This window comes from Aquarana catesbeiana, linkage group LG04 (genome assembly GCF_042186555.1).
Source record: "Aquarana catesbeiana isolate 2022-GZ linkage group LG04, ASM4218655v1, whole genome shotgun sequence".
Taxonomy (NCBI): domain Eukaryota; kingdom Metazoa; phylum Chordata; class Amphibia; order Anura; family Ranidae; genus Aquarana; species Aquarana catesbeiana.
Genome location: NC_133327.1, coordinates 144,820,343 through 144,842,235, shown reverse-complemented (window position 1 = coordinate 144,842,235; position 21,893 = coordinate 144,820,343). Strand labels below are relative to the sequence as shown.

General features: G+C 43.9%; 1 protein-coding gene across 3 annotated transcripts in view; it reads left to right on the top strand.

The window, feature by feature from the left end:
* The window catches only part of LOC141139569 (glypican-5-like), a 469,973-nt gene that overhangs the window by 87,261 nt on the left and 360,819 nt on the right, over positions 1-21,893 (top strand). For all 3 annotated transcript variants that reach the window (XM_073625838.1, XM_073625836.1, XM_073625837.1), the window contains exon 3: positions 2,810-3,504. In XM_073625838.1, the coding sequence (XP_073481939.1) occupies positions 2,810-3,504 (695 nt within the window). The remainder of the gene's footprint in view (positions 1-2,809; positions 3,505-21,893) is intronic.

Here is a 21,893-nt window from a genome sequence, read left to right as displayed (position 1 = left end):
TAATCTTATAGCTATCCCTATATCATACACCACTGAGATTGTGCAGGATGTTTCAATCCAGTGCTATTATATTGTGGCCATGCCAAATCAAATGAAATAAAGAACACAAGCTTTAATGCCATAAAACAGACAAAATTTGACATGATATATCCTGTTCTTCAGAGGACTTGTATCTGTTTCAGGGATAAGAGCCAAAATATGATACAGGAATGGTAAATTCAAGCAGCTGTAGCCTCTGTTTGGCAATACGAGTAAAGAATCCTCTGCAGGAATCCTGTAAGTGCTCATGGGGGAAATGGCTTTGCCAGGCCTCGTTAACTGTAATACCTCTTATTGCCTTTTATTTAATCTGGATGTGTAAATTGTATTTACGGCTTAATATTGTATAAAGGAATAATATCTCTGTTTGCTCTGGTCTGGTAATAATTATTGTTATAACATGAGATTGAGAACAATGCATAAAGTTCCTGCTTTTTTCTAGACATGGAATATTTTCATGTAGTAATTTGTTTAGTACTGATTAAGATAATGGAGTGATGTATGCATATAGTAATATAGGATGTCATTGTAATGCCGCGTACACACGGTCAGATTTTCCAACGGAAAATGTTGGATGTGAGCTTGTTGGAAAGTCCGATTTATGCTCCATCGAACATTTGCTGTCGGACTTTCCACCAACAAATGTTTGCTAGCAGGTTCAGAAATTTTCCGCCAACAAAACTTTGTTGTCGGAAAGTCCGATCGTGCGTACACAAGTCCGTCGCACAAAAGTTCACGCGTGCTCTGAATCAAGCAGAAGGAGCTGCACTGGCTATTGAACTTCCTTTTTCTCAGCTCGTTGTACGTCTTGTATGTCACCGCGTTCCCACGTTCGTAATTGTTGGCCAACATTTGTGTGACCGTGTGTATGCAAGACAAGTTTGAGCCAACAACCTTCGAACAAAAATCCACGGTTTTGTTGGCGGAAAGTGTACTGGGCATTAGACTAAGTAGTAATATCAAGTAAAAATCATCAAAAAGGAAAACATGGAGAAATTGTATATTTGTTTTGCATTCATGGGCTTATGATCAGCAAAATTAGATTACTGTAGCTAATTTGCTAATATGTGCCATATGTTTGGAGCAACTGACCCCAGGTGATCATTATCCATTCAATACTAAGCAGGAAGGATGACAAATGCACTTCAGGAGTTGGCTTCCTTTTGAGATTCATTGTCAACCGGTACTTAGTTGCCCGTGTACTTACTGCACAACAGGAACCCACATCTTATACCTGGGTCAATAGTAATGTCAGAACTTAGAATCAAGATAAATTCTAAGGCAGTAGTGGGCTGAAAACACGTGGCGTAGGAGAAATGGCAAGTGCAAAATAATTCTAAAAGGGGATTTGATACATGTGGCACAGAGCATACATACAGGGATAGAATTGGAAAGGGGCTATGAAGCTAGACTGAAGGCCAGAGGACAAGGAACTGGAACACACAGGAGTAACAATTGAGAACAATTAGGAAGGGGCATGTTGAGTGAGGGAAGGGATTGAGGAAGGTGTAAGGACAGTATGATAGCAGGGATAGTTGGAATCTGGAGTAACAACAGGACTGACATCAAATTAATAAAGTAGAGGTGAGATGACAAGGAAAATAAACTGTACATTGACAGCCAAACTCAGGCAATGCAAGAGCTATGATATACAAGGCAAAAAGACACAAAGCAGACAAAAAGGTGCAGATTAGGAATTGAGGTTGAGGCAGTGACCATTAGCCAAAACATTTGTTAGTTTGGGATAGAGTAGGGAATGGTTAAAACCCCTGTCAGTTTCCTTTGTTCTTGAATGTACCAAGACTGCCTATCAAATATGCCAAAGGGTAGTATGTAAAAAAAAGGCATGCATATGATACATGTGTTGTGGTTTGTAATATATCAGTTTTTTTCAAAAAGAATTGAGTATATGATTGGTACTTTGAAAAACTTTCTGAGAAAATCTAATAAAAAATTATAATATTTGAAAAACAAACCCTGTCAGGTTTTTTTTGTTGTTGCTGTCACTGTAACATTGGAGAAATTTCCCATCACGTCCTGTCCAAGAGATGCATCAGGAAATTAGAGGACATCTCCCAAAGTGAGCTGAATTTCCTTCCTAGACAGTTGTCCCCAGAAATAATTTCCCCTTTAAAAGGGTCTTCTTACTACTTGTTCTGGGAACAGCTTTAAAATACGGATTTCCTCTTTTTTTCTCGGTGATAATGGTCAGCAGGACAAAGAGGGGTATGGACAGTAAGAAAAACTTACTAACCCTTCCCCAATCATTCCAACATCTAGAGATATATTTTAAATTAAAAAAAAAAGATTGAGTTCAAGATGCCAAACCTAACTGACAAAGTACTCAAGCAATTATTTGGAGTAAAGAAAGGTAGCTGATACCCAAGTGATTGCTGAAAGACTAGATACGGGTTGAGAAGGGCAAGACAGGCAGAAAAGACAGCACTGACAGGCAGTAGCCACCAATCAAATGGACAGAGGAATTCAGTTCCATATCAAAAATAGGAAAAAAACATAGAAATGATAAGCTTCTAAGCCAAAACCCAGAGAGGAACCTACAGTATTTGAAGAAGGGCTTATCTGTCAATAAACATTTTTACTCAACAGAAAGGAAAAACTATCAAACACACATGGATCTCTGTTTATTACAGTATATTCTGGAACACATATTACATAGAAATAGATATAAGCTTTCAAATTATACAGTATATACTATGTGGTCTTAACTGGTTCTGGTGCATAATTACTGTTTTCTACTTTCTCATTTCAGAGACATTTACTTATTTGATTGACTTGGCCACCAACAACACACTTTCCTTGTTTCACAGCAAGTACAGCTCCATGGCCCAGGATGTACAAGAGACTGTGAAGGAGCTGTTCACTGACCTGTCCCTGAATATTATGGGAGCGGACATGCCACTGGAGGATGCATTCTCACGGTTTTTAGATGCGCTTTTCCCTGTGGTTTACAACCACCTTATAAACCCAAGGATAGCATCACTGTCAGATGAGTACTTGGACTGCCTGCGCTTGACACGTCAAGACATTAACCCATTTGGAAACTATTCTAATGAGATGACTACAAGGTTGTCCAAATCACTGTGGACAAGCAGAATGATAAAGCAGGCATTAAACATGGCAGAGCAAGTTATTAACAGTACTGAGCACGCAGGCTTGACACGGGAGTGCACCTATGCGCTGGTGAAAATGCAGTATTGTCCCCATTGTCAAGGGCTGACTCTTATCCGACCATGTGTTGGCTACTGTCTTAATGTAATGAGAGGATGTTTGGCCAGCCTGGCGAGTCTGGATGGTCCTTGGAGAGGATTCATCAGCTTAGTGGATCACCTTGCTAATCAGATTACAGGTTCAAATGACCTGGAGCAATCCCTTCTAGGGATCAGGGATGTCATTGATCAGTCCATTCAGCATGCAGAATCACAGGGCTCTCTTCTCTCAAAGATGGTAAGCCAAAGATGTTCATTTTCTCTGTGTGCGTGTTATTGTTTAGTCCAGTGGTTCTCAAAATCAGACCTCAAGTACCCTCAACAGGCCATGTTTGCAGGTTTTCCTTTATCTTGCACAGGTGCTTTAAATCAGAGTAAATATCTTGGTATTTTGGACAGCTATTTCATCTAATAGGGCGTACACAAGGTTGGATTTTCTTCGGACATTCCGACAACAAAATCCATGGATTTTTTCCAACGGATGTTGGCTCAAACTTGTCTTGCATACACACGGTCACACAAAGTTGTTGGAAAATCCAATCGTTCTGAACACAGTGACGTAAAACACGTACGTCGGGACTATAAACGGGGCAGTGGCCAATAGCTTTCATCTCTTTATTTATTCTGAGCATGTGTTGCACTTTGTCCGTCGGATTTGTGTACACACGATCGGAATTTCCGACAACGGATTTTGTTGTCGGAAAATTTTATCTCCTGCTCTCCAACTTTGTGTGTCGGAAAATGTCCGATGGAGCCCACACACGGTCGGAATTTCTGACAACACGCTCCGATCGGACATTTTCCATCGGAAAATCCGACCGTGTGTACGGGGCATTAGAGAAATTCCCAAAACACGGAAAACCTGTTGGGGGCACTTGAGGACTGAGGTTGAGAACTTAGCCCATCACAGATTGAAATACAGCTCTATAAATATGAAGTCCACAGAGACATGAATTAATTCAAAATGCACATTAAAGGTGCAATTATAATTTAATTGTGGCTTCATAAACTTTTTTTTTGCCATTTTGGACAGCATACAGAAGGATTAAAACAAATTTCAGATATATGATGTTGTGGGTGTCCCCAGTGGAGAGATTTCCACTCATTTCCTGTGACCACACATGAAGTGAAAATCATTCCCCCAAAGGTAACAGAGACAGCAAAAACACCCGACAGAGGCTCCAACCCTTTCCCTCTGTAGTGTTTATTGCTGTCCCTGTTGGGGAGTTTTCACCTGATTTGCTTCAAAGCACGCTTTATATAAATGTATTCATTCTTTCCTTCACATGAACATGTCGCTATACTAAGAAAATCATATTACATGTTGCCTTGTATTTCCAATATTAAAATAAGTTTATTATTGATCTTTTTGGAAGGCAGGGAGTCTAAATGTATTTCTCTTGAAGAGATAAAGGTGTTGGTGGCATGTGACACATCAATGTGTGCTCCCCAGCAGCAGACTGTGGTTCTACCCTCCAGCCACATTGTCACTATTGTGTCCTATAGTGACATGGCAGCTGCCAGGAGGAACCATGCAGCAAAGCAGGAGAGCAGATATCTGACACACCCAGCCGTGTCACATACCAACAGCACCTGTAGCATTTTTAAAACAAGATTTGACTTGAGAGAAGATTTGGCTTGTTACGTGCCAGAAGGAAAATATTACCTATTTACTTTCACAGGCTCCATGTATTTAAATGTGTTATGCCCTGTACACACGGTCGGATTTTCCGATGGAGAAAGTGCGATCGGATTGTGTTGTCGGAAATTCCAATCGCGTGTGGGCTCCATCAGACTTTTTCCGTCAGAATTTCTGACACACAAAGTTTGGGAGCAGGATATAAAATTTTCCGGCAACAAAATCCGATCGTTTAAATTTCCCGATCGTGTGTACACAAATCCGACGCACAAAGTGCCACGCATGCTCAGAATAAATTAAGAGACGAAAGCTATTGGCTACTCCCTCGTTTATAGTCCCGACGTACGTGTTTTACGTCACCGCGTTCAGAACGATCAGATTTTCCAACAACTTTGTGCAACCGTGTGTATGCAAGACAAGTTTGGCCCAAAATCCGTCGGAAAAAATCCGATGGATTTTGTTGTCGGAATGTCCGATCAATGTCCGATTGTGTGTACAGGGCATTAGTCTAACAACAGGATCAAAGAGCAAATAAAGAGCAATTCTGGCAGCAAATATAATAAATCAATGTACTTCAAAATGTACTTCAATTACCACTACAGTTGTGTTTAAATCAGAAACTTCATTTAATTTGTTTCTTCTAGACTACACATAATCATTTCCAGCTAGACTTGTAAAGCATCTCACAATGTTCCTGGGAGAGATTGGAGATTTGAATTATATCATTCTGTGCTCTGTAACCCTAAAGTGGTTGTAAACCTCAGTCATAAAATATGAACAAAGCATAACCCTCTGTAGTGTGTACTTGTCTCAATTAAAAACACAACGTACACACGGGCAGACTTTTCGACTGAACTGGTCCGACGGACTTTCCTTTGGACTTTTGACGGACTTTCGACTGACTTTTTTAACGAATGGACTTGCCTACACACAATCACACCAAAGTCCGACGGATTCGTATGTGATGACGTACACCGGACTAAAATAAGGAAGTTGATAGCCAGTAGACAATAGCTGCCCTAGCGTCGGTTTTTGTCCGTCGGACTAGCATACAGACGAGCGGATTTCTGGGTCCGGCGGAGTTACGACGTAAAGATTTGAAGCATGTTCCAAATCTAAAATCCGTCAGATTTTCGACTGGAAAAGTCCGCTGAAGGTCCGATGAAGCCCACACACGATCGGATTGTCCCCTGGACTAGGTCCATTGGACCAGTCCGGTCGAAAAGTCTGACTGTGTGTACGTTGCATAAGTGTCATTTCTGTCTGCTGCTTTTTTTCCTCCAGACACCAAGAGAAAAATGGTGACGGGGAGGGACCTCCTGCAGATTGACAGCCTCAGCTCTGTTCCTCTGAGCTGTGTGATGGGGAGGGAGTTTCCATTCCCTCCAATCAGCTTTCAGACCTCTCCACACTGAGCTCTGCAGAGTATAACTTCAGCTCTCTGCCCCCTTTTTTTTTGAATGCTTAGGAAAGCTTATAAATTCAGAATTTTGAGCGGATGTAGAAGTGAGAGGACTGCAAATAGGCAGATACAACTTATGTAGGAGGATTAGTTTTATCTCTGTGTATCACCTGAGGGTAGTCCCTTCAATGGGTATATGTAAGGGTTTATAAACAAAATAAATAATATTTTTGCGCTCAGTCAGAAAAACTGGTGCAGACTGCTGCAACTCTAGTATCCTGAATACTGGGCATAAAACAATAATAAATAGGTTCACTGTCCTACATCAACTTTTTATATCATAAATAGGTTCAAAAGCAAATGAGTATGTGCTGACCCTTGTGTCACGCATGGATGAGTGCAAATAAACCAATATAGATCAATGTTAAAAAACTTGCAATAAATACAATAAAAATATACGTGGAAAATTGAATGTGTTTGTATATATTTTTTGCCTGCACATGCATTTTTCCACATATATTTTTATTGCAAGTTTTTGCACATTGATCCATATTGGTTTATTTGCACTCATTCCTATGTGACTCAAGGGTCAGCACATACAAATTTGCTTTTGCACCTATTTATGATATAAAAAGTTTATGTTTTTGTAATTTAAAGGGACAGCACACCTATTTTTTATATGAAAGGGTTTACAACCACTTTAATTTCATTCACCAATGTGTGAGGCTGTAATGTACACAGAGGATGGAGATGCAACCAGAATGCTCAAATTCAGGATTATCTTAAGGGGTCCAGTTGTTTAGGGCCTTGCCTACTAAGCCACAACCTTTCAGTAACTTCAAAAGTTTGCATGAATACATTTCTGACATGTCATAATATAAGGCATCAGTATGATTTTTCAGAAAAGAGATCCCTGAGCTCCAGTTAGCAACTTTGCCTAGGATGAGTTGATGTCTTTAGTCTACTGCAGGCAGGAGAAGTCATTTCCTCAGTCTCCTCTCCCCCTAGTGATAAGTCTGTGTCATTGTGATCTTGTATAAGATCACAAGATGAGAGCCAATTAGACATTTGAACAAGTCTGCCAAAAACTGCACATACATCTCAGTCCAAGGAGTAGACATCATAATGCCTGAACAAAGATGGCCAATCCTTCTGGAGAGAAAAGCAGATGAAGGTATTTTTTGGGGGAGCGTTGTGATCTCTGTGATAGGTAATTAAAAAATGTAACACAAACATAGTTTTTACAGCACTAAACATGAAAAGGTAAATCTGATGCTTGGTTCACTTTAAAGCGGAATGTCATTCAAAAAGTGAAGTCCCACTGGTTTGTTTCCTGCCCCCAGCCAGAAACATGTTATTTTGGGGGGGGGGGGGGGGGGCAGGGGAGCGAATATCGATTTTTATCGGTACCCGCTTCCAGTTCCGCAAGTCTCACCTTGGCGAGGATGACGTCCCTTGCCCCCTGAGACACGTCACATGTCCCAGGAGTCCGCAGAACCACCATGCATGCACAGCCAGCTGTGGTTCCTAAGAAAGCCACTGCCGCCTGCTGTATCTAAGATGGTGGTGCTGGGGACCTGCAGCTGTAAAAAAACAGCTGCAGGAAGACAGTGCTGATATTAAAAAGTCAGCAGCTAAAGTATTTGTAACTGCTGACTTAAAAAAAAAAAAACAACTGAAGGTCCACTTTAGGGAGATCATACTTCCTACTTTCCTCCATCTGCCCGAAACATCTTTTTATTGCTGAGTAATCTCTTAGTTATATCACTCACTTCTGGTTTCTGGCACTACTATAGTTTCTTCAGCACATGATACACAGCCAGCAGACATCACATAACTATTTGGATACCTAGAATCTTGCTTTACACAGTTAAAATGTATGTATGTGTGGACTCAGGAGCATCTGAGGTTAATATCTCCTTCACCTGCCCTCAAACATTCGAGAGTCAATACACATTTACGATCTCTGACCAGAGTCCTGCTCCATTTAGCTGCTAGGACACTGGCACAGTAACCAATGATGTTGTGGCATGTCACCCCACCATCATCCTGAATGAATTGCTAGGATGCTGCCAGCTGGACTGTACAGCACCATAGGTTGTTATGGCCCATCTGACAACATCCTAGCAACCAGTTCAGCAATGCTGCTCTGTATATACAGGGCAACATTACTAAACTGCCCTGAATACTCCAGTTTCCAGAGTAGACACTCCAGCCCCTAATCAAGTGCCACCTGAGGTTGTCCCCCTACTTTGCCTCATTGGTGGCATATCCCTGTGTGGACTGTTTAGCCTGTGGCAAATGTGCTGTTCTGTTCACTCTTGAGATTTACTCACCCAACCACACTGCATGGCAAGGTAGGTGTTTTCACTTTTTCTTCATTACTTTAAGAACAGTTTTATGACCTCGCTGCATTAATTCTGCTGATTGGGCAACAAAGGAACAGTTTATATCACTTGAGTTCTCTAGCTTCTTGCAAGTGGGCTCCAAGTTGTAGATTGAAAGCATTATGGAATGCAGTAAAGCCTTACTTGGCTCACAGCAAAATTGAATTGTGGTGTGAAACAAATTATGAGGGCTAATATAGAGACAGATGCTAGCAGTATTTAAAAATATATTTAACTATTTAATTGATAACTTATTTAAAGGGTGGCTTTTTGATGTGATTTCTGATTCAGTTTTAAATACACAGTGTTTACGTATGACTACGATGTAAATACAATATATATATAACCAGAGTAATGGCTAGATTGATGCTTTGAGGGCACTGAAGGACATCTTTTGTTTTTTCAATCATCAGTGCAATTTTTTTTATATTTGCTTAGTCCTACTCATTGGTAGTTCTGTGTGGTAACAGCCTTTCACTCTTGTTAGAAAGTGTTGCCCGTTTCGGAAACAAGAGTACAAAGGCTGCTATAATATTTTCTTTTATAGAAAGTCATTCTCTGTTGAGAAATGCCTCTGTGGTACTCGTCACACTCTGTCTGTTACAGCAAATACGTTTCCCATAGTCCACTGAAGAGTTGAGCTGACCTCAGCAACCGTTAAAGCTTCTCTGAAGGCTGAGCCGGCTGTTGGTGCCAATGCTTGACTCATTTCCCAAACCTTGAAACATCTGCTGGCCTCCATTCTGAACTACGTAATTATTTTCCCTACTGGTTTCCTGGCGTCTGAGGGGGATACCAGCCTCCATCAGCCCTGAACATGATGATATGGACATGTATCTGACTATTATAAGCCACAAAAGATTGTAGCAGTACGTTTATACAGATCATACATGTTGGACAGCATCCTTGAGATTGATCATGTTTGTCTGTGGCACATACTGTACATGTCTCCAAGATTAGCAGTGAGTTAATTACATCAACAGAAGGGTGGTAAAGTCAATGAGCAACAGGCTGGGAAAGGTCTGAATGAGGAGAAGCCAGCTGACTGTTAGTCTTGTTAGTTACGATCTGAAAAAACTGAGCTGTAATTAAACTATACATTTTATCAAAACCCAAGTTCATTTTTGCAAGCTGATACACATCAACAGCTGTAGTTTTCTCTACCTGTTTATTCACACGACCTTGACATGACTTTTCATTTTGTAGCCAAGAAAATTGAGTACTGTCTGTGATACTTTTTTTATTTGCACTAACATACAATTTTTCAGGACAAGCTTCTGTCTGTCACAATTGCACCAATACGGCTACAATCAAATCAAGTAGTCATTTTGTAGCCAAAAGTTAAATAACATTGCTATTGCTGACCCCTTACTAAAATGCTAGTTGCCTGTCTGTCAACCTGATCCTCTGGCATCAATACTGTCCTGGAACTACAATGTTGTATAGAGATCAGGATATCTGACTTCACACACTGCATACAAGGTTTAGAAGTATCTATTATGAAGGATTACATACAGTGGCGTCACTGGGGTTAGTGTCACCTGGTGCGGTAAAACATGGTGTCGACCCCAACAATTTTGATTCAATTTTGGAACTGACCTGCCGACAACAAGGTGTGTTGCTACAAGGCCCTATAGTCAGCAAGCAGAAGACAGTGGCTGAAAATGAGACGCACTCTGCAGGGGGCAGGATCACATGATGTAATTGGTTTCTAGCATGCTGGCTGTCCTAGCAACCAATGACAGCTCTCAGCAGAGATGTGGCTTGCCTGGATCAAGGAAAATCCAGGACTGCAGATTGCAGGGCTGACAAACCAATGGACTATACTGTGTGTGTGTGAGGCAAAGCCAAGGTTAATTGCGAGAGGTGACGCTGGGTGTATGAATAAGGATCATGGTTTAAGATTGTACAGCGGGAGGTACAGGATAGTTAGGTCAATAGGGTTGGAGTATATTGTAATGGATATGGTACCTGGGACACTTGGCATGTATGCTGCCGCTAGGATTAGTCCTCCTGCTGTTCCCTGTTAGCCGCCCCGCATCAGTTTGCCTCTGCCTGCTGCGCTGATGTTATTGATAGCTGTCAGCCTGCTCTGAGCCTGATACTGATTCCCTCAGCCGAAGTCTGTCCTGTCCTCAGCACTTACTTGCTGAAGGAGGTAGGCAGCAAGAAAGCCGAGTATATCACTCCGCCAGCAGCAGGAACTGTGAGTCGGGACTTTATGCAAGTGCGACACTGGTTGGTGTGTAAGTACGCCTGTACCGAAAAGGAAAAAAAAGTCCCTCTATCCTGCAGTCTCCCGGGCCCCTCTGGATGAACTGAATGCCCCCCCCCTTCCACCCAAGGAATATGATTTACCACCGGGGGCCAAGGTTGGAACATTATTTGTTCACAGTATGTATGCCCATGTATACTACATTATGAAGTTTGAAGCTACTTTCTGGCTGGGCCCCCCTGTTAAAGTGGCAGGGCCCGGCCCCCAACAAGAGGCCTGGTGGTACCCCCCCTATCAGCAGCCCTGGCTGCGGACACCCCCCCCCCCCCGGTTATCAGCTACTATATCTATATACAGTGGCGGCTGGTGCTCAAAATTTGGGGGGGGGGGCACAAACAAACAAAAAAATTCAGAAAAATACTGAAAAAAAACATCAATTGCAGCCACTGTGCTCATCATATGCAGCCACTGTGCCATCAATTGCAACCGCTGTGCCCATCAATTGCAGCCACTGTGCCCCATCAAATGCAGCCACTTGTGCCCTATCAAATGCAGCCACTGTGCCTGTGAAATGCCGCCACTGTGCCCATCAAATGTAGCCACTTGTGCCCCGTCAAATGCAGCCACTTGTGCCCCGTCAAATGCAGCCACTTGTGCCCCATCAAATGCCACCACTGTGCCCATCAAATGCTGCCACTGTGCCCATCATATGCAGCCACTTGTGCCCCATCAAATGCAGCCACTGAGCCCGTCAAATGCAGCCACTGTGTCCCATTAAATGCAGCCACTGTGCCTGTCAAATGCCGCCACTGTGCCCCATCGAATGCAGCCACTGTGCCTGTCAAATTCCGCCACTGTGCCCATCATATGCAGCCATTTGTGCCCCATCAAATGCAGCCACTGTGCCCGTCAAATGCCGCCACTGTGCCCACCCCCTCTTATCAGACCAGCTCAAGGCACAGGGCGCCGGACACAAGCACTCCTCCACCTTGTCACACCTGCTCTAGGCGGCTCAGATGTGACTGGGTAGCGGACACCATGCCAACCCCCCCACCCCCTCCCCCCACCTATAGCAACAGCTCACCTTGGGTTCCGGTGGCAGAGGACACCCCCATAGCAAGCTGACCCCACCGCCCATTACTGCACTAGCTCGGGGCCAGGGCGAGCGGCTCTGGTACACGGCTCTGGTACACGTTACACCCGGGCAGCGTTACACAGTGTGCATGGGGGGGGGCGCAAACAAACAAAAAAATTCAGAAAAATACTAAAAAAAAACATCAAATGCAGCCACTGTGCCGTCAATTGCAGCCACTGTGCCCATCAAATGCAGCCACTGTGCCATCAATTGCAGCCACTGTGCCCATCAATTGCAGCCACTGTGCCCCATCAAATGCAGCCACTTGTGCCCATCAAATGCAGCCACTTGTGCCCATCAAATGCAGCCACTGGTGCCCATCAAATGCAGCCACTTGTGCCCCATCAAATGCAGCCACTGTGCCCATCAAATTCAGCCACAGTGCCCCATCAAATGCCGTCACTGTGCCCGTGAAATGCCGCCACTGTGCCCGTGAAATGCCGCCACTGTGCCCATCAAATGCAGCCACTTGTACCCCGTCAAATGCAGCCACTTGTGCCCCATCAAATGCCATCACTGTGCCTGTAAAATGCCGCCACTGTGCCCATCAAATGCTGATACTGTGCCCATCATATGCAGCCAGTTGTGCCCCATCAAATGCAGCCACTTGTGCCTATCAAATGCAGCCACTGTGCCTGTCAGATGCCCCCACTGTGCCCCATCAAATGCAGCCACAGTGTCCGTCAAATGCTGCCACTGTACTCGTCAAATGCAGCCACTGTGCCCTATCAAATGCAGCCACTGTGCCCGTCAAATGCCACCACTGTGCCCCATCAAATGCAGCCACTGTGCCCATCAAATGCCTCCATTGTGTCCACACCTCTTATCAGACCAGCTTAGGGCACAGGGTGCTGGACACAAGCACTCCTCCACCTTATCACACCTGCTCTAGGTGGCTCAGGTGTGACTGGGGGCGGTGCAGCCGTTGTTCAGGTATTCTGACAGCCACAGCTGCTGCCTGTCAGAATGCAATAGCCTGGCAGGGGATTTGCCCATCTGTGCACTTTAGCATGGATGGAGGAATATGTTATTTATTTATTTTGTGTTAAGTCTGCAAGAGGAATGAAAGAAATCTAAAGCTAACCATACACTATACAGTCTGATTGTACAATCACCTTTAGATCTACCAACAACTATATATTGTAAAGGCATATGTGACTTGGTAAAAAGTGATTTGATTGTGTAACTTTTTCCTCGTATAATATAGTTTTAGTAAACTTACAGGATTAGTACAATTGGATTGGAGTGTATAAGCCCGCCCTTATAGTGTATTGCCAGCTTATCTTTCAAAAATATGTAGATTGTTAACACTTAAGCACCCCCCAACACCTCCCAATTATTCTCCCTAATTTCAACACACAATGCCTAATGAACTCCCTTTAATTAGCCCTTGAAGTGTTTAAAAATCAAAATGTTTTTTTCATTATTTTGGACAGAGTAGGAAAAGGATAAAACCCATGTCAGTGTATTTTTGTAACTATTTGTTAAGTGTGATGTCCCTTAACCTGTCCCAGAGATGCAACAGAAAGTAAGAGGAAATCTCCACAATATGGAGGGAGTTAGACAGTTGTCACCGGAACAGGGGTTTCCATTGAAAGATTTCCCCTCACCTTCTGATTCTGTGACATTTAAAAATTTTGGATTTCTCTTCAATAGGGATGGGTCGAACAGACCCCTGTTCGTTTCGCACTAAAACTTTCGAACACCGTGAAATTTCGGACCCGAATAACGAACCCCATTAAAGTCAATGGGATCCGAACGTCAAAAATCAAAAGTGCCCATTTTGAAGGCTTATATGCCTTCATTGGGCATACAATGGTTATAGGGGTCCGGGTCCTGCCCCGGGGGACATGTATCAATAAAAAAAAGTTTGTGAAAAACGTAATTTTTAAATGAGCAGTGAGTTTTTGATTTTTAAAGTGAAAGCATCAAAATTGAAAAATTCCTTCCAATATAGTGCCTGGGGCCCTTAGTATACCTGTAAAGTGGCAGATCTGTACCATGTCTAGAATCTGCTGCAGCAATAATTGCATTTATAAAGCCAAAAGAAAAATACATTTTCCCTGCAAGCTGCCTTTATTTTGCTCAGCAAGAGCTGGGGAGCCAGAGTGTATGATGAGGCCACAATGTAGTGCACTGGGAACAAGATTAGAGATTTTTTGGATACATTCTGGTGTCACTTTGACTTTTGTATAGAAGTAACGGGTGCGTAAAAATTGGTCTTTGGGTGTCAGTGGCACCTTCCCACCATAACCCTATAGAGGTACTCTTGATAAAAGCAAGAATTGGCCTTGCTGTAAAAAATTGCAATGATATGCACCTGTCAAACAGGTGCAGAAAAAATGGTTTTTGGGTGTTACTTGTGTCCATGAAACTTATACTAAAAACATTCTTCCATATGAAATGATTGAACACCCTCAAAGCTAGGCAGCCTCGAAGTCCTGCAGAGATTCCCCAACCCAAAAAGACTTAATCAGTGACATCGGCATCAGGGGCTTCATAGCTGGTAATCCAGGACTGATTCATTTTCATAAAAGTCAAACGGTACACGGAGTCTGTGGACAGACGCGTTCTGTGATCAATAACGAAACCTCCTACAGCACTGAATGCCCGTTCTGAAAGCTCGCTGGATGCAGATAAGCCCAACAACTCAATAGCATACTGGGCAAGTTCTGGCCAGTGGTCTATTCTCATGACCTAGTAAGTCAGTGGATTGTCAGCTGGAAAGCTCTCCATCTCTGTTTTGGCCCCGAGGTAATCGTCCACCATGTGATGCAGACGCTGCCGATGGGATGTGGAAGCTGACAGCCCTGGGCGGTGAGGACTAAAATAATTCTGAAATGCCTCACTTAGGCGGATGCCTTCTACAACACTCCTCTCTTGACAAACAGAAGACTCAAAACTACGTTTTCCACTACACTGTAACCTACTGGAGTCAGAAAAAACGTTCAATAAAATCCTCTTTAACATGTCCTCAAGAGATTTTATCTTCTGCACTCTCTATGGGGACATGAGTTCTGAGACCTTCCTCTTATAACGATGGTCAAGGAGGGTTGCCAACCAGTAATCATTCTTTTCCTTTATGCCACGCATTCTTGGGTCTTTTCGCTGGCTTTGAAGCATCAGGTTGCCCATGCACCTCAAATTTGCCGAGGCTTGAGAAGGAGACTGCTCGGGGTCACTCAGGATGACAGCATCTTGAACTACCTCCTCCCAGCCACATACTACCAAGGGTCCTGAGGTTGGAAAGCCATCGCTTACAGATTGATGCATGTCTTACTCTTCTTCGAAGCCTATGAAAGTGCCAGAATCTTCCTCCTCATCCTCCTCCCCTCTCTCCTCCTGTGTGTTCTGTGACATAGGAATGATGGTGTCTGGATAAAGTGGGCCTTGAGAGGAAAGGAAGTCCTCCTCTTCCTCCTGCTGCTCTCCCTCCAGTGCCCTGTCCATAATGCCACGCAGAGTCTGCTCCAGCAGGAACACAACAGGGATTGTGTCACTGATGCATGCACTGTCATGGCTCACCATCCTTGTGGCCTCCTCAAAAGGTGACAATACAGTGCATGCATCCTTAATGATCAGCCATTGGCGTGGGAAAAAAAAACTGAGGTAGCCTGAGCCTGTCATCGTGTCATATTCGCAAAGGTACTCGTTGACGGCCCTCTGCTGCATGTATAGCCGCTGCAGCATTGACAAAGTATAGTTCCACCTGGTGGGCCTGTCACAAATCAGGCGGTTTACGGGCAGGTGGATTTCCCGCTGAATCTCAGCCAACTGAGCACTGGCTGTGTATGACCGCCTGAAATAGCTACAGATCTTCTGGCCAGCTTTAGCACATCTTGCAACAACCCTGGGTACGCATTCAGAAAACGCTGCACCACTAAATTGAGGACATGTGCCAGGCATGGCACATGTGTCAACTTTTCCTGTCTAAGGGTGGACAGGAGGTTTAAACCTTATCGCACAGCACTATTCCTGGCTTCAGCTGGCATGATGTGAACCACCTCTGGGCCTGTCCCTGCAGAGCTGCAAGAATCTCTGCTCTGGTGTGGTTCCTGTCCCCTAAACACACCAGCTGAAGCACTGCATGGACCCTCTTAGCCTGACTCTAGGAATAGCCCTTTGAACGCTTAGGGGTACCTGATGTTCTTAGGACAATTCTACAGAGGAGGGCATGGAGGTGGCGGAGGTGGGGGTAGAGCTCACAGGTCTGACATCATCACCACCAGCTGTATGGAGAGGTAGGGGCACAATAAGCTGCAGCACCTCGCCCTGTCCTGCATCCTTTCAAGTTGAAAGCAGCGTTACCCAGTGTGTTGTGAACGAAATATATCGTCCCTGCCCATGCTTGCTGTACCACGTGTCAGCAGTAAGGTGGATTTTACGACTGACTGCCTTGCCCAATGATGGCAGAACATTCCCTTCCATTCCCTTCCTTGATGGTAGAGAGATGGAACGGCCTTACGTGAAAAGTAGTAGCGACTGGGAACCTGCCATTGTGGTACAGCACATTGTGCGAATTCACAGAAGGGGGCAGAATCCACCAGGCTGAAAGGCAGAAGTTGGAGAGCCAACAGCTTTGACAAGCTTGCATTTAGACGCTGGGCAAGTGGGTGGCAGGGACTGTATGTTTTTTTCCGCTGCAGCAGATGGGGCAGAGAAATTTGACAGCTACAGTCTACAGCTGGTGGTGTGCTGCTGACAGATGTGCTGCTAGGATCTGGGACACCCTGTGCTATACCATCATCCCTGTAAGTGGAGGCTGCTGAGAGGTAATGACTCGGTATAGCAGGGGCAGCCTGAAGTGGGTAAGGAGGAGGGACAGATTTGTGCCCCTTTTGTGTGGCTTTTAGGTGCTCTTGCCAACGGGCTGAATGGTTGGACGTTAAATGCCTTGTTAAGCATTTGGTACCCAAATGGCTGGTGTTTTTGCCACGTTTGATGTGCCTGAGACACAATTTGCAGATAGCAACAGTGCGATCTGCTGCAGATGTGCTGAAAAAGGCCCAGACAGCTGAGTTTTGGGGAGTGGGCCGAGAGATAACAGCCGCAGAATGTGATGGAATAGGGTGGCTGCTCTCTACTCTTCCTTTATATCAGCCTCCTTGGGGTTGTGACCCCCCACCTTCAGTTTCCTCCTCTGCTCTATTTGGCACCCAAGTCGCATCAGTGACCTCATCACCATCATCATCTCCATCTCCTCCATCATCATCATTACCACTGGAGAAAACTTGGCAATACCCTGCGACTGGGGGAAAATGAATGCCAATTTGTCTACCAGTGTTCTCCCCTCTCTCTAGGCTCATGTTCCTATCATCCTCAACCTCAGAACCAACATCTGAATCCAGTAATTGCTGGCATCATCAAGGAGCAAGTGGCTGACGCTGTGGTCAAATAACTCAGCTGACTTCTCCTTGGCTGATGTTGGGGCTATGGCAGGAATAGATGTGGACAAGGAGGCAGGTTTATCAACTCTGGCAACTACAGGGGATTGTACACTTGTCCCTGCTTGCGTGACAGAGGATGAGGAGGATAAGGAAGGTTTAGTAAGCCAGTCCACCACCTCCTCTGCATGCTGTGGCTGGATAGCATGGGCAAACTCACTAAACAGGGGAAATGATGCCCTGCTTGAGGACTGACCACCACGTCCACCTTTGCCTGTGGACACATTTGTTGCTGGCCCCCTTACAGTGCCAAGGGAACGTCTGCCTCTCCTTGTTGTCCTCCCAGACATTATTAGGAGGGAGGGGGCGGTGCTTATAAGCAAATGTAAAGAAGAAGTGGAAATCTGTACGTAGATGCACTTTAATCAATGTAAAGTGGTGTTTGGTGCACTTTAATTTGAGTACTCACACTACACAGCCAGACTCCATGGATACACTATAATATACTGCAATATAATCTGCCAAACATACAGTGATGCATAGAACTATATGGCATTAAACTTGCAGTAACACACACAGAAGTAAATGGCGTTAAACTTGCAATAACGCACACAGAAGTAAATAGCGTTACACTTGCAGTAACGCGCACAGAAGTAAATGGCGTTAAACTTGCAGTTATGCACAAAACTATATGGCGTTAAACTGGCAGTAACGCACACAGAACTATATGGCGTTAAACTGTCAGTAACGCACACAGAACTATATGTCATTAACTGGCAATAACACACACAAAACTATATGGCGTTAAACTGGCAGTAACGCCCACAGAACTATCGTTAAACTGGCAATAACGCACACAAAACTGTATGGCGTTAAATTGGCAGTAACGCACACAAAACTATATGGCGTTAAACTGGCAATAAGGCACACAAAAGTATATGGTGTTAAACTGGCAGTAACGCGCACAGAACTATATGGCATTAAACTGGCAGTAACGCACACAGAACTATATGGCATTAAACTGGCAGTAACACACACAGAACTATATGGCGTTAAACTGGCAGTAACGCACACAGAACTATATTGCGATAAACTGGCAGTAACACACACAAAACTATATGGCGTTAAACTGGCAGTAACGCACACAGAACTATATGGCGTTAAATTGGCAGTGACGCACACAGAACTATATGGCGTTAAACTGACAGTAACGCACACAGAACTATATGGCGTTAAATTGGCAGTGACGCACACAGAACTATATGGCGTTAAACTGACAGTAACGCACACAGAACTATATGGTGTTAAAATGACAGTAACACACATAAGACTATATGGTGTTAAACTGGCAGTAACGCACACAAAACGATATGGCATTAAACTGTTAGTAACGCACACAGAAGTAAATGTCGTTAAACTTGCCGTATCGCACAAAACTATATGGCGTTAAACTGGCAGTAATGCACAAAAAACTCTATGCCATTAAACTGGCAGTAACGCACACATAACTATATGGCATTAAACTGGCAGTAACGCACACAAAACTATATGGCGTTAAACTGACAGTAACGCACACAAAACTATATGGCGTTAAACTGGCAGTAACGCACACACAGAAGTAAATGGTGTTAAACTGGCAGTAACGCACAAAGAAGTAAATGGCGTTAAACTGGCAGTAACGCAATCAAATAGATGGTGTTCAACCGTCACTACACTGACGCTATCTGAACTGGCCCTACTCTAGCTATACACTAATGTCGAGATTACTGACACGGTCTCACTACACTACAGTGTAACTATCTGAGCTGTCCCTACTCTACACTAATGTATGAATGACACGGTCTCACTACACTACAGTGAAACTATCTGAGCTGTCCCTACTCTAGCTGCACACTATGCAAAGCTGAATGATGGTCCTCCTCACTACACACACACTATCCCTAGGCTGACACTAAACTAATATTCTACACTGACAATTGAAGCAAAATAGCACAGTATAGCACACTAACTAACTAATAGCACTGAACAGAGCCCTGTTCTATCTCTCTCCACTCCGAAACACACTGAAAATGGCTGCCATTGAAAGAATACTTTTATACGGTGGGTGGGAATGAGCCATGATTGGATAAAGTCATGATGAATACGGTGACGAGTCTCATGACCCGCTTCCGGATTGGCCGGGAGGAGAATCAGTGTTACAATAGCGAATATTCATTCACTATTGTCACACAACTGGATGGGCTTCGGGCATAGTGGTCTGCGCCCTGAGTCCACCCTTTTTTAAAGCCTATTAGAGCCTCTGGCTCTACTCACTTGCTTGAAAATCCAACCCATTGGAATCCATGCGTCCGGCGCCCTGCATGTAGATCAGGGGGCTGGATGCAGAGATGGGGGGGGGTGGCACCCGTGCGCCCCTAATGGACAGGATGCCACTGGTCTTTACATACACATTAACATTAAAGTAGTAGTAAACTCTGCTTGCTGACTTGTACCTACAGGTAAGCTTATAATAAAGATTACCTGTAGGTACCAGGAATATCTCCAAAACATGCACTGTTTAAGAGATAAAACAAAATAAGTGCAGCGCATTGATATTTAAGACAATAGATGAAAAAAAAGTCCCCAAGAATTCAATTCAAGCAGATGAAATCTGTCAAATCAGATCTTTATGTCAATGGTCAAAGGAGATACAATCCCAGTGTGATATATTCGCTTACCAGATGCTGTGGACCCCTGCACAGCAGAGGTCAAACTCACGTGTTTCCCCTCAGGGATGTTGGTGTCCTGGAAGCTGTCACTGGAGCCGAATCCTGATGTCCACACACAGGCACGAGTCTCCACAGGAAAGGGCCCCCAAGCACTATAGGAATCTGGAGCGGGATATCCTCACAAGTATCTCCCCGGTATCCACCAATGAAAGACAGAGAGAAAAGGTTCTCTAAGAGTAGTCCGTTTATTCAGCTTAAAAAATGTGGTAACAACCACAAATGAGAAGGCGCTCACAGGCGCTAAACTTCAATTTCACAGTGTACAGTCGGGCTGCGGTGCACGAGCAGACCCGACAAACAGGCGGAGGCAGCGGGTGACGTCCGTGGTTAGGCTCCTCCCCCGTACGCGGCGTTACGTCCTCTTGGACTTCGTCAGCGAGGGGTGGAGCCTGACGTACACCCTTTGCATTTATATGTTACGTTTACGGTGTCCTCACAGGGTCACAGGTACCAGGAAGCAGAAAAGCTTCCTTAGCAACTGTGCCCTAGATACAGCGCGTCTATTGGGGGACAGCAACGTTACATAGATAAATCTATGCTATAAGACAAGATTAAAATTGATCGCTGGATGGAGATACCCGATGCTTTATATTCTAAAATAAGCAAACGGCCCTTAAAAGTAATATATGATATAAAGACATGATAAAGCATCTTATATATCCTCATACAAAGAGCAGGGCGGACATCATCCAATACTAAAATACTCTAAAGAAGTCTCCCGCTGTCTCCTCTGTTTACATAAATCATCCTTAATAAAAAATACTCTAAAACCAATAAAAAAAAAAGGGGGCACATAACACTTAAAGTTACAGCGTATAGAATAATGATGCAGTAAAAAATCACACTATGTATAAAAATGACAAAACTCAAACACTATATTTTATAAAATGTAATACGACTATTTGTTGGAAATAAAACAATTAAGATCGAATTCCACATTCAATCCGTTAGGGAATAGTACCTGGGTCTCATGAATCCACATGGATTCCCGCTGGCTTAACTGTCTAATATAGTTACCCCCCCCGCCAATGTGGATTAACTCTTTCAATACCCCAAAATTTTAAGGTTTTTAAGTGTCTAGGATTGCGGTCATGACATCTTCTAAAATGTTTGGAGACACTATGAGTAATGAGTCCTTTTTTAATGTTGTTCACATGCTCCGCGATGCGGACTCCCATAGGTCTGGAGGTCCTCCCTACGTATTGGAGCCCGCACTCGCATTCCAGCATGTAAACAACCCCCACCGTGTTACACGTGATGAATTGTTTGATATTGTATTGCTTATTGGTGGTAGACACTATAAACTCTTTCTTTCTTTTCATATTCCCCTTGCATTGCTTACAGGCCGGACACCTACCACATGCGTAAAAACCTGTAAGCAAATTGCAAATCCTATTTTCTTCCTTGAATGTTGGGGGATCCACAACACTGGGTGCCAAAATATTTCTTAGTGTTGTTGGTTTCCGATATACAAATTTTGGACGGGGAGGCAGTGCTGGGCCCAACACGTTGTCTCTTTTAAGAATTTCCCAGTGTTTAGAAATTATTCTCTCGAACTTTTTATATTGGATGTTATAATCCAGGATAATTTTATACTCAAAATTATCGTGAGATGAGTTGGAGTCAATAGGTTTTTGAGCAATAAGAGAAGTGCGTTGTAAACCACCCACACTAGCCAGATCACTTCTAATCTGCTC